This window comes from Phascolarctos cinereus, unplaced genomic scaffold, assembly GCF_003287225.1.
Source record: "Phascolarctos cinereus isolate Bilbo 61053 unplaced genomic scaffold, phaCin_HiC Scaffold_5;HRSCAF=322, whole genome shotgun sequence".
In the NCBI taxonomy this organism is placed as follows: domain Eukaryota; kingdom Metazoa; phylum Chordata; class Mammalia; order Diprotodontia; family Phascolarctidae; genus Phascolarctos; species Phascolarctos cinereus.
Genome location: NW_027555958.1, coordinates 32939124 through 32951852, shown reverse-complemented (window position 1 = coordinate 32951852; position 12729 = coordinate 32939124). Strand labels below are relative to the sequence as shown.

General features: G+C 41.0%; 1 protein-coding gene across 1 annotated transcript in view; it reads left to right on the top strand.

Moving 5' to 3' along the window:
- Positions 1 to 12729, top strand: part of EFCAB5 (EF-hand calcium binding domain 5) — a 136636-nt gene that overhangs the window by 32827 nt on the left and 91080 nt on the right. The window contains 2 exon segments of the mRNA XM_020963301.2: positions 8478 to 8634; positions 10279 to 10330. Of these exon segments, the coding sequence (XP_020818960.1) occupies positions 8478 to 8634; positions 10279 to 10330 (209 nt within the window).

Sequence of the window (12729 nt, the reverse complement as noted above, 5' to 3'; positions counted from 1 at the left end):
CTGATGCTGCAGAACCACTTATTCCTGCTGCTCACCCTCTTCCTTGTTGGTTACAGCTTCTCCATGGGGCTTGGCTGGTCTTGTCCCAGTCTTGGCTGTTCTCTCACTCCATTGGTATTTCTGCTGGGCAATACTCCTTGCTGTCTTCTGGAATCATATCTTTTGGGATGGTCAGGCAACAGCTTTAGTCTGCTAGTGCTCAAGAACTATAACCTCTATCTGGTAAAGGCCAACTGATAGCCCTTTAGTAGTAGTCACCATACCCGACTAACAAAGGCTAGATGGGTTGGCCCTAAGCTATGGTTGGGTCTTTCCTTTTTGACCCTTACTTCTCTACAGAAGATCAAAGCCTTCCATTGCAGGAAACTACTCAATGGATTATTAGACACTCTTACATACTTTCAAGATCCTCTCTGGTTTAGGTGCAAATGTATTTGAGCCAGGACAGAAGGTAACCTAAGGAAGCAGTGTCAGTGTTCTCTACCTTCCCAGCCCCATTCCTGTCTTTAACATGCATGGGTGTCAGCAGCAAGGACATATTACTTTTATACTGTATTTTGCTCAGGGAAAAGCCTCAGTCTCACTACAGAAGAATTAAATGACACACCAAGCATGGCTAACAGCACGTAGGACATATTGCACCTATTCATCCCTCATCTTTCCGAGGAAAAGAAGAAGATGGAATAATTTTTTTAAAAGACAATTGGGATTAAGTGACTTGCCCAGGGTCACACAGCTAGTAAGTGTCAAGTGTTTAGTCTGAGGCCGGATTTGAACTCGGGTACTCCTGACTTCAGGGCCAGTGCTCTATCCACTGTGCCATCTAGCTGCCCCAGGAATAATTTTTTTTAAGCATCATTTGACACACATAGTGTATAGAGAGATCAAAACTGGATCTTTTTTTGTTATTTTACCCTCAAACTGAACTCTAAGCATCATGACAGTTCATGTTCATTCATTGTGGTACAGTAATCATAGGATCATAGATTTAGAGTGGGAAAGAAGCATAGAAATCATTGATTCCAACCTCTTCATTTGTAGATAAAGATTTGAGGTGCAAAGAGGGCAAAGAACTGGAACAAGGTCACCCAGGCATCAAGGTCAGACAGCCAGAATTCTACTGACCCCAAATCCAGATTTTTTTCCCCTCCACATCATCCTCAAAACCTCACTTAGAGTTTCAGGATAGAAAATTAATCTGTCACATGACATAAAAACTTGGCCTCTAGGAGGAAGGTCTAGAATGCTCAAGATTAGGAATAGGATTTTCTGTGACCTCACAGTTGCTGGGGAGTCTGTGCTGAACCTGGAAATGTCTCTGAGATATTTTTTTTGCTTTAACTCCTGGTTTATGGGAGTCTGCTTATGCAATATTGCACTGAGTTTGGGATCTGGTTTTCTCTCTGCATGTTTGTTAGCTATTTCTCAGAACACCGAGAAGAGTTAAGTTTATAGGCAGGGAGGAAGGAACCAGAAGATAAAACTGAAGATGAAAAGAGAGAGGGGGATCATTGAAGAGAGAAGGTTGCTAAATGAGATTTAAATGGTATGCAACCTTGGGCTCAAGCATAGGCATATGCTTAAGACTTGCCTTATTGGTCAAAAGAATGATGACTCCATACTCTACCTTCTTAGGGGCAGAGTTGGTGAGAGCTTGGGAGAGGAGAGTTTTACTTCTGCATATAGAGGGAAAGAGAAAAAACTTTGGGAAGAAGCCAACACGTAGAAGAACCTTGAACATGTCCCTATTTCCAGCTTGCTGCATCATAAACTTGGAGGAATTTCTCCTTTGGTGAGACTGGGAGCTGAGATACCTCCCTTTCAGTAGGAGAGCTCATTCACTCTGCATTGTCTGGAATATTCTCATCTGTACAACTCCTCTCAGTTTTTTTTTCTCTTGACTTGGAGAAATGCTTTTGTTTGCTATTCACTACTGTCTTTGTGTAACTGGCCTGGAAGCAGTCAAGCCTTTTGATAAAGCTGGGAGCATTTCTTCCCAATTAAGGAAGAGTGTCTTGAACTCAAAATTCATTTCCTCTAGGCTAGCAATATTTAGGGGGAGAGATATAATTCTAGTCTGTTATCTCTTCTCTTGAGAGCAAAATGGGCCAGGATTTGTAGCTTAATTTCCTGCAACCTTCCTGGCTGGAATCAAAATCTCCTTTGGAGAGAAATTGGCAAGAGTCCAGAGATATCTATGCATGCCTCCCCATGAGCTGCATGTGGACAAACCTAGGTGAACATACACATAACCTCCATGGGCAAAATTCGTACAATTTACAGGTACAATATTGAAGAGATTCCAGGCACACTGTTTACACTCAATCAATGTTCCTTAAATAAGCAATCAAATAATAAAATATTGATTGAGGACTTATTATATCCTTAAAACTGTAGTCATTTAACCAAAACATCAATTTCCTACCCATTATGCATAATTGAAGGCCTATTATATATTTGGTAATCGGTTTATTCCTGGACTAACCAGACCACAGTCTGGTGAAGCATTGGGAGGTTTCCAAATGACTTTTTGGCAGCAATTTTGTGACCTCCCTGAATGCTAATGCTTATTATTATTAATTATTATTATTATCTTGTTCTTCTGGTTGTTTTCAATGTGGTTTAGATAGAAACAGTCCATGAAAAACCACTATACTGCTATTATTCTTTGATGTCCTGCAGATTTTTTGCACATTCTGATAAAATGACTCTTTTTTGTAGTTAAATAAACGTATTGGAATGTAAGATCATCTTCTGCAGGGTTATCATTATTATGACAATACTTTCATACTTCTTAAACACTTGAAAGATAGGGGCAACTAGCTGACACAGTGGATAGAGCACTGGCCCTGAAGTCAGGAGGACCCGAGTTCAACTCAGACACATTCTAGCTGTGTGACCCTGTGCAAGTCACTTAACCCCAATTGCCTCAAAAAAAAAAACTTGAAAGATGTTTGGTCCTCATTCTACCCCATTTTTTAGTGCAAAATCAAGGAGGCCGCCCTCCTGCTCTTGCAATTTTCTGCTATGGGGATCAAATTCTGACAACATAAGATAATACTTCCATTTTGGCTTCTGTTCTCAGAGAGCTGTAATCATCTAAAAATAGTCATTATCTACTTAATTTTTGAAAATGTTCCATATGTAGACAAATTTTATGCAATTTATATTGAAAAATATGAGTAATCATGGAAGAGTAAACATGTTAAAAGATGAAATCGATTTGCTCAAGAAATTATTAGGAGGTGGAAATAGAACCTTTTCTCCTCATTTTCAGTTTGGTCCTATTTGTATTGTTCATTGCCAGATTGGTGGAGTTTTTAAAAAACTCAAATGATCCATGTTGGCTATGTGGATGATGCCAGATTCTGGAGATAATTGAGCCATCCTCCATTCTGTTTTGTTGTGCAAAATGATACATCCAAAATAACACAAGGACGTCATTTCCTGGGTATCAAAGTACCTTCTGCTTAGTAGCCATTGTGAGAGTTGGCTGAAGAAACTAGACCAGGCACCTCATTTTCACACTTCACCAGGGCTGGGTAATTAAGTGACTAATTAAAAAGACTCTGGGGTAAATAGCCATGATTTAGTGATAACTCTATAATAAATGATCCTCAGCCCTTTATAGTTGGCCAGATAGCTCTAATGATTTACCCATTACGATGCCATCATTCAGTTCTTACTCAGCTTGTACATTAGTTCCCATAGTCAGGGATAAAATTCAGCCCCTATCATATAGAAATGACAATGCTTTTTAAAAATGTGAGCAAAAACATTTATCTACAAACCAAGGGCTAGCTTGTATTATTTGTAATGGGGGAAAACTGGAAACTCTACTGTTAAATCATGAGTAAAACTAAGATGCCTGCTGTCATCATCATTATTTGACATAGTATCCGCTATTATGAATGATGAGGCAAGATAGCTATAGAAATGCTGGAAATTTTGCTCAATTTCTAATCTATTTTTGTTCTCTTCCAAACCCTTTGGCCTCCTAGCTGTGGTAATATTTTCAATATATGCATAGACCATGGTATTTAACCTCTAAAAGTTCAGCATCCATCATGCTATTAAATAGAAATGGCCCTCAAGAAAATGTAGTTGGGAAAGGTGAACACACCTTGCAAAATACATGTGCATGTTCATATTTATGTATGTTCTTCATTCTCAAAGAGGACCATGACATCAGAAAGATGATGCCGTGATTTGCAAGTGAATTGGATTTAAGTGAGGGAGGGCCATCCAAGGTCATCAGCCTCACTTTCACCCCCGGAGCCATCTGGGTCCAGTGGCAAGATATATATCAGGATGACTGGAGATGGCCCCCACATGCAGAGGAAATTAATTCTGGAGGCCACAAAATTTGACAATATCCAGGGACCAATTTTTGTGATATCTCAAAGAAGGGGAAATTCATACCAACTGGGTATCATGGATAGTATTATTATAAGAAAAGAATAGTAAGAAGTGATTAGTATGCCCACTTTCTCATCTCTGTAAGAATGGTCTATGCATAAATGGAGAATAACCTTAATGGAAAATAGGAGAAATGGACATAGTCACATTCCTGCTTAGTGTGTGTGAATGAGGAAAGGAGGGGAAGAATTTTTAAGCACCTACTATGTGCCAAGCACAGCACTAAGTCCTTTAAATAGATTCTCTCATTTAATCCTCACAACCAACCTGGGAGGTAGGTTCCATTATCACCATTTTACAAATGAGGAAACTGAGGCAAACAGAAGTTAGGTGACTTGCCCAGGGTCACATACCTAGTAAGTGTATGGGGCTAGATCTGAAGTCAGGTCTACCTGATTCCAGGCCTCGTGCTCTATCCACTGTGGTCTCTAGCTATCAAGTTGCTAAAAGTAAGGACCCCTTTTGATCCTGTTGAATTTAAAGACATAGTTCTTTTGAAAAATTAATTTTCACTCATTAAAAGCATCTAATTTTCTATGGATAGATTCTCTTGCCTTGCCAGCGTATGCTGAGTGTCCACTTTCAGAACATCATTTAAGTTTATTAGGTTTCATGCTATCTGGGACTAAAGCTTTTGTCCAAAGGGAACACCAGTGGTCTTTGCTCTGCATCCCTAACAGTACATGGGAATCCCAGTGATAAACAGAAAAATGGCCTTTTCTGGGTTTGGACCTTTTATTTTGCGTTTCTGTATTTCTGTCACTTACATTGTCTTAACTGTCTGTGTGTCTTCACGGCCTCAGTGGTGTCAGTGACTCTTTTTCTGAAACCCGTTACGTATTTGTCCTCTATGAAGGGATATTATTTTACTTTTGAAAATCATAGACAGGGGCAGCTAGGTGGCACAGTGGATAGAGCACCGGCCCTGAAGTCAGGAGGACCTGAGTTCAAATCCGGCCTCAGCCCAAACACTTGACACTTACTAGCTGTGTGACCCTGGGCAAGTCACTCAACCCCAATTGCCTAAAAGCAAAAAAAAAAAAAATCATAGACAAAAAATTTAAGACAATTAATTTGACTTTAATTGTTGAAGATCACAAATGATTCTCTATAACCAGTCCCAAGTTACTTCAGTTTCTAAAAAGGTGCAGGGTTTCTCTGGGAAACCAGCTTATTATATTATACTTGCCAAAATGAATGATGTTGAGAAATATTACAAATATTAAGATGTTTTAAACTTCCACACAAAGATCATTTAACTTTAAAATTACTTGCAAATGCAGCACACAGTGTGACTACCCAATGAATCTGCATCGTGAGCCTAAGCCAGTTGATGGTTACAATGGCATATCTTATTCACACTGAGATTAAATATGTACGGCTCAAATTCTATTGGGTTCAAACAATAATAATATTATGGCACTAATAGCTAACAGCTAGAATTTATATAGCACCTACTATGTGCCAGGCACCACACTAAGTGCTTCATAATTATTTTCTCGTTTGATCCTCACAACAACCCTGGGACACAGGTACTATTATCATCCCCATTTTACAGATGAAGAAACTGAGGCAAACAGAGGTGAAATGACATTCCCAAAATCCCACAGCTAGTCATTGTCTAAGACTGGATTTGAACTCAGTTCTTCCTGACTCCAGGTCCAGCGTTCTATCCACTGAGTCACCTAACTGCCTCTAAATCAAATTATATTAAGTAAGCATTGAGGTATCTTTATGGTCAGTTGGATAGAATTCTCTATGCTTGTCTTACTTTTGTTCACTTTTATTTGAATTTTGTTTTCACTGAAAAAAAGAAGTAGATAAATTTATGCAGGAGTAATGCTCAGAAATATCCAATAATTTTAGCATTGGGTGTGGAGTCAGGAAGACCCGAGTTCAAATCTAGCCTCATACACTTACTAGCTGTGTGGCACTGGGAAGGTCACTTAACCTCTGTTTGCCTCAGTTTCATGAACTATAAAATGGGGATAATAATAGCACCTATTTTCCAAGATTGTTGTGAAAATGGAATGAAATAATATTTGTAAAAGTACGTAGTAGGTGCTTAATACATACTTGTTTCCTTCAGGCTGCTCCTGAGCTGGTCTCCTGCCCCCAGGGGAATATGTCCCATAATTTGGAAAACTGTCCTAGATTACATATAGCACTTTCTCCATTTGTTAAGTAGGGACTCTTGGTAGGAACCAAGTGTATTTCCCCCCAAATTCATCCCTTCTCCAAATTCCCCGTCTCAGTCTCAGTCGATACACCATCCTTCCAAGCCACTGAGTTCGCAAACTTGTTATCACCCTTGACTCTTCCTTCTCTCTCAATCACCAAATCCAGTCAGCTGTCAAATCTTTTCATCCCATCTCTGCTTCCATTCTCTTCTTCCCTCACAGTTTCTCTCCTGGTTTACCTCTTCCTTGGACTATTTCGGTAGCCTCATCATAGGTCTCCCTCCCTCTCTTTTCTGTTCCCTCTCCAAAGCATCCTTCAAGCAGCTACCAAACTGATGTTCCTTGAACATTCCTTAAACATTCATGTCATGACTCCTTCTCCCAAATCTTCAAGCATCTCCTCTTTCTGCTAGGATGAAATAAGACATTCTCAACCAAGCTCTTCAAGTCCTTCCCCTTCGGGTTCCCCTGTCATGCTAGTCCCTCTTATTCACCCTATGCTCCAGTCCAAGTTGCATGCCAACTGTTCCCCATTTGGAACATTCCATCTCTGATTCCCCTCACCTAGTTATTTGCACTCTTCCCTCTTGAAATGTTACCTTATAAATACTTTATATTGACTTGTCTATACGTTGTGTCTCTCCCCCCCCCACCCCACAGTAGAATGTAAGCTTATTGAGGGTGGGGAACACTTTGTTTTTGTATCCCTAGTATCTAATACCATGCAAGGGACATATTTGGCCCTTAGTGTTTATTAACTTGTCTTTGCATCCTCAGTACTAAGCACTGTACCTGGTACTTAATAAATCCTTATTGGTCAATTGAATTGAATTGATAACAATTGATTGAATCACACTCTTTCCTGGGAGCCTAGATTGAGAGCTGGAAGTTATCTTAGAAACTGTCAATTCCAAACCTCTCTTTTTACAGAGAAAGAAACTGAGACCCAGAGAGGTTAAATGACTTAGTCTCTTTGGGGCAAGGAGCAAGCAATTAATTTATGCATTCAAAAATGGTTATTGAGAACCAACTGTGTACTTCTGCTGCTGTGCTTTGTGAGGCAAAGAAACAGAAGTAGCTTGTAGCTTAGGGATCATGATGTACCGTCTCTGTTGTAGAGAAGGTAATGGATTGGGAGGCAGGATGAACAGAATTTGAATCTCATTTCAGACACTTACTACCTGTGTGACCTTGGGCAAGTCACTTACCCTCCTGGTGTCTTCATGTCCTCGTTTATAAAATAAGGAGATTGGACTCAATGGCCTGTAAGGTGACTTCAACATTAAAACTAGGATTATGGGATCTTGTGACCTCCCTTTTCCACATCCATGATACCCTCTATAGATCTGATACGGGGAAGGTGGTGGGGGCCACTGTTGGAACAGTCAGTCTAATCATAAAGAGAATTAGGACCACTGCTGCAAAAAATCAGAAGGTCCAGAGGCTATAACCTTGTTGCGGAGATAAAAAATAAACACATGAATAGTTGTATAATAAAGGGTATAGAGTATAGTGGAAAGAGTATGGGTTTTGGAGTCAGAGGACTTGAGTTTGAATTTCACCTCTACTAATGACTATGTATGTGATGTTGGCCAAATCACTTAATGTCTTTGCGCCTCAGTTTCCTAATCTGTAAAATGAAAGGGTTGGGCATGATGATCTCCAAGCTTCTTTCTAATTCTAAGCATTGAACTAAATCAGTGATAGGGACAGGGGCTAGAGGGGATTTGAAGAGGCAGGGATTCCCAAGGACTGGAATGATTAGGGAAGGTTTCTTTGCTGGGGAGAAACAGGAGCTTGAAGGATGCTCAACACTCACACGTTCTCAGCCAGGTCAGATGGAGTGGCTTCCCGATCCTCTATGCCTATATCTTTTAGAGTATTCAAGATGAAGAAAGAAGTCAACGAAAAGCAAGAGCAGAGAGAACATATCAGCAAAATCAAGATCTGTGTGGGTATGATGCGGAAGGAAGCTCTGGCCATGCAGTTCAAAGAATGGCTTCTGGATACTAATGGAATGATTCCACTTCCTGTGGTAAGGAGAGAAGGACTGGGGGAGGGGAAGGAGATGGAGGGGAGGAGGAAGAGGAGATGGGAGAGGGGGTGCTTAGTTACCAGACTACTAATGGAAAAAATGACCAGCCAGCCCTCAGCCTTAAAATCCTCCCCCTCAAATCCCACTTATCTAGGAGCTCACTCAGCCCTCCATCTGTTTGGTCCATGGAGTCCATCTCTTGGTTTATCTACAATGTATTTTTCAACAAATCCTAGAAATAAAGGCCCTTATTTAGAGCTTGTCCCAATGGCTTTATTGCAGAGAGGAAGGTCTGTCTCTGAGACCACCTCATACATTGGACAGAACACTAGCTGCAGAGTCAAACGACTTGGGTTCAAATCTTACTTGGGACACTCCCTGTGTGACATTGGACAAGTCACTTAACTTCTCTGGGACTCACTTTCCTCATTGACCAAATGAGGGTATTAGATAAGACAGCTTCTTCAGTCCCTTCCAGCTCTAGGGCTTTACATAGTGTTCATAGGGTTCTACGAACCACAGTGGATTCTTTACAGAGGATATGATTCATTTTCATTTAATAGGAGCTAAAGGGGTGCCGGGGCTTTGGGAGTGCCCACTGGTCCTGCATAATGCTGGCCATGGCTTTTGTATTGCATAAATATGAAATAATGGGGAAACAGCAATAGTGGGGAAAGAAAATCTTTGAAAAGCATTTCTTTAGGAAACAAGTAAGTGGCTCAAACTCACTTGGGATTGTCTCCACTGGAGATCCTGGTTAAATTGAGGAGATAGTAGAGTTCCCTGTTCATAGTTCTCTGCACTAAGGCTGCTTCCCCTTAGACTGGGATCCACCCAAAGGTGTGTTGGTTAAATGTTTAACAATGGGTTCTCCAGAAAAAGTACGATTGACACACTTTTAAATTTAATAATTATTATTAACATTTTCACCATCATTTTCTTAAGTCTAGACAATGGGACAAGATACTAAATCGGGCCCTGATTTGCCATTTTCTCAGATGTAAATGCTCACACTGCATTGTGACAATTGGCTGAGAGCTGGGTGGAACCTGGTCTGCCCTGAGATCTGGAAACTTTACCTAGTAGCTATTACAGATATCCACACATTCATTTCCCCCTTTCAGGCTCTTTTCCTGTTGTCTGTCCCAAGATTTGCTGAGATTCCCAGGGGAAGGAGAGGACAGCCGATAATGGTGGCACATTCTGAACTTGCTTGCTGGTCACTCTCTTCCTCTGCACCTAGGATCTGATTCTAGATAGGACCAGACAGGTGGAGCTGGAAGGACTGTTAGAGGTCACTGAGTCAAGCCACTTCCCCTCCCCTTACCGACAAGGCAGTTGAGAGATTGACTTGCTCAGAGACACACAGGTGGTAAGTGATTGAACCTCAACTCTTTGACACTGAATCTAGCACTGCCCCCCCTCCCCGTCAGTGTAAGCAGCACCCCACCTCTACCACTGCAGTTGTCAAGACTTTGGAGAAATAAATAACTCCTCCAAAAAGCTAGGGTCCTTTTCTTTTAGAGGGTCCGCACCCAGGACACAGGTTCAAAGGTATTATGATCAAGGGCTGTTTTCAAAATGTAAGGTATAAATTGACTTTCTCCCTGGGTGTTTAGCTGCTCCTGTCTATCTGATTTGCAGATTCAGAATGCTGCCGGAGCGTTTCTGGACACCCCAGCAGGACGGAAAGCTGGTGAGCATGTCTACCTTAACAGCATTTGAGTGAGTGCTGAGCAAGACTATCTAATAGTGAGTGGTGGGGAAAACGTTAGCACGTGCTATTGCCGGGCATCAGGGAAGGGCAGGTAGGTTCTTTGACAGTTGCTAAGAACAGATGAATTCAAAAAGAAGAGAAGCAGTGACCTAAATGCCTTCATGTGAAGCAATCTCAATGTAAGCTAAAGAAAGAAGCTTTTAAAAAAAGATCCCCCAAAGTCCCCAAAAACTTAAGCAAGAAAGAGGGGCCCAAGGCCTTGCAAATGAGGCAGGAAGTGGTAAGGGAGAGGTTTTTAACTGTTCTGGTTAAGCTTGAGATGTTCCAGGGGCATCTGAAACTCAGCAGGACTAAAAAGCAGCTTAGCTCCTCCCCCAGTACCCATGCCTCTCTTCCAAACCACTGTGTTTCTATTGAGGGCACTAGGGTTCTCTGGTTTTGTAACCTCAGAGTACTCCTAGGCTCTCCTTCTTCTCCCCCCACCCTTGCCAATCTGGCTCATGTTAATCTCAGGGCTCCTGCTTCCTCCAAACATCTCTCAGACCCTTCCTCTTTTCACTCTTCACGTGGCCCCCTGCTTAGTTCAGACCCTAAATGGCTTTTCCCCAGGCTATTGCAATAGCCAATTATTTCAGTAACTGGTCCCAGCCTGCTTCAAGTTCCTCCCCTTTCAGAGTCATCCTCTCTCCATTGCTGCCAAAATAATCTTCTGAAAGCAAAGGAAAAAACCATGTCATTCCACCACTCAAAGACTGGTAGTGTCTTCTTACTGCCTAAAATAAGAGAAAATAAACTTCTCCACTTGGCATTTAAGGCCCTCCCCAGGCTGACTCCAACCTACTTTTTCAGGCTTATTTAGCATTATTCTCATTCAGAGCCTCCATGTTCCAGCCAAACTGCATTGCCAGCTGTTCCCTGGGCACAATATTTCATCTCTTACCTCGAGTTTTCCTTCCAAGTTACAAAGAAGGTGTAACCTTCACTGGCAGAGGGAGTTTCCTTACCTGGGAGTTCCCTATAACAATGACATCACAGGTCTAGGGCCCATCTCTGTCCCTGTCCTTCTATGCCTGGAACACATTACCTCTTCTTTACCTCTCTAAATCTTTAACTTCCTTCAAGGCTCGTCTCTGGTACCACCTCATCGTGGAAGCCTTCCCTAATTTTCCCTAGTTTTCCACACTCTTTCCTTTCTCAGTTTACCTGCTATATACTTGATTTCGTACACATCAAACCCTCCATAGGACAGGAATATTTTCAATTTTGTCTTTAGATCTCCAGCACCTCAGCCCTCAGTGTTTAATAAATTGGCTTGTTGAAGGGTCACTATGTAATAACAGCTAGCATTTATCTAGCATGTCAAGATACAAAGCACTTTACATTTATTATCTTATTTGATCCTCGCTGTGAATCTGGAAGGTAGGCGCTATCACTGTCTCCATTTTTATATGATTGTGATGGAATACTAACTATTGTGCTGTAAGAAATGATGAGCAGAAGACAATTCCAAAAGACTCATGATGGAAAACACCGTCCATATCCAGAGAAAGAACTACGGAGTCTGAATGCAGATTGAAGCAGACTCTTTTCTCTCCCTCTCTTTTTCTTTCTCATGGTTTTTCCCTTTTGTTCTTATTCTTCTTTTACCACATGACCAATGTGGAAATGTGTTTAATATGATTGCATATGTATAGCCTACATCAAATTGCATACCATCTTGGGGAGAGAGAAGGGGAGGGAGGGGGAAAATTTAGAACTCAAAATTTTATAGAAGTGAATGTTGAAAACTAAAAATAAATAAATAACATGGGAAAAAAATGATGAGCAGGATGATTTCAGAAAAACCTGGGAAGACTGACATGAACTGGTACAAAGTGAAATGAGCAGAACCAGGAGAACATTGTAACAGTAATAGCAACAATGATTAGATATGTAACCTAGTCATTCTCAGTAATACAATAATCCAAGATAATTCCAAAGGACTCAGGATTAAAAAATATACTATCCACCTCCAGAGAGAGAACTGATGGACTCAGAGTGCAGACTGAAGCATATTTTTTTTCTTTATTTAATTTTCTCATGCCCCTAACCCCATAACGGGGCTAATGTGGAAATGTTTTGCATGACTTTGTATGTATAATGGATATCACATTTCTCACCTTCTCAATGGGTGGGGAAGGGGTGGAGAGAAGGAGAGAATTTAGAATGATAATAAAAAGAAATATGATCTCCATTTTACAGAAGAAGAAACTGAGGCTGAAAGAGGGTAAGTGACTTGCCTAGGGAGTGTCACCCAACTAGTAAGTGTCTGAAGCTAGATTTGAACTTTCGTCTTCTTGACTTCAAGTCCAATATTCTATCTACTGTGCCACCTAACT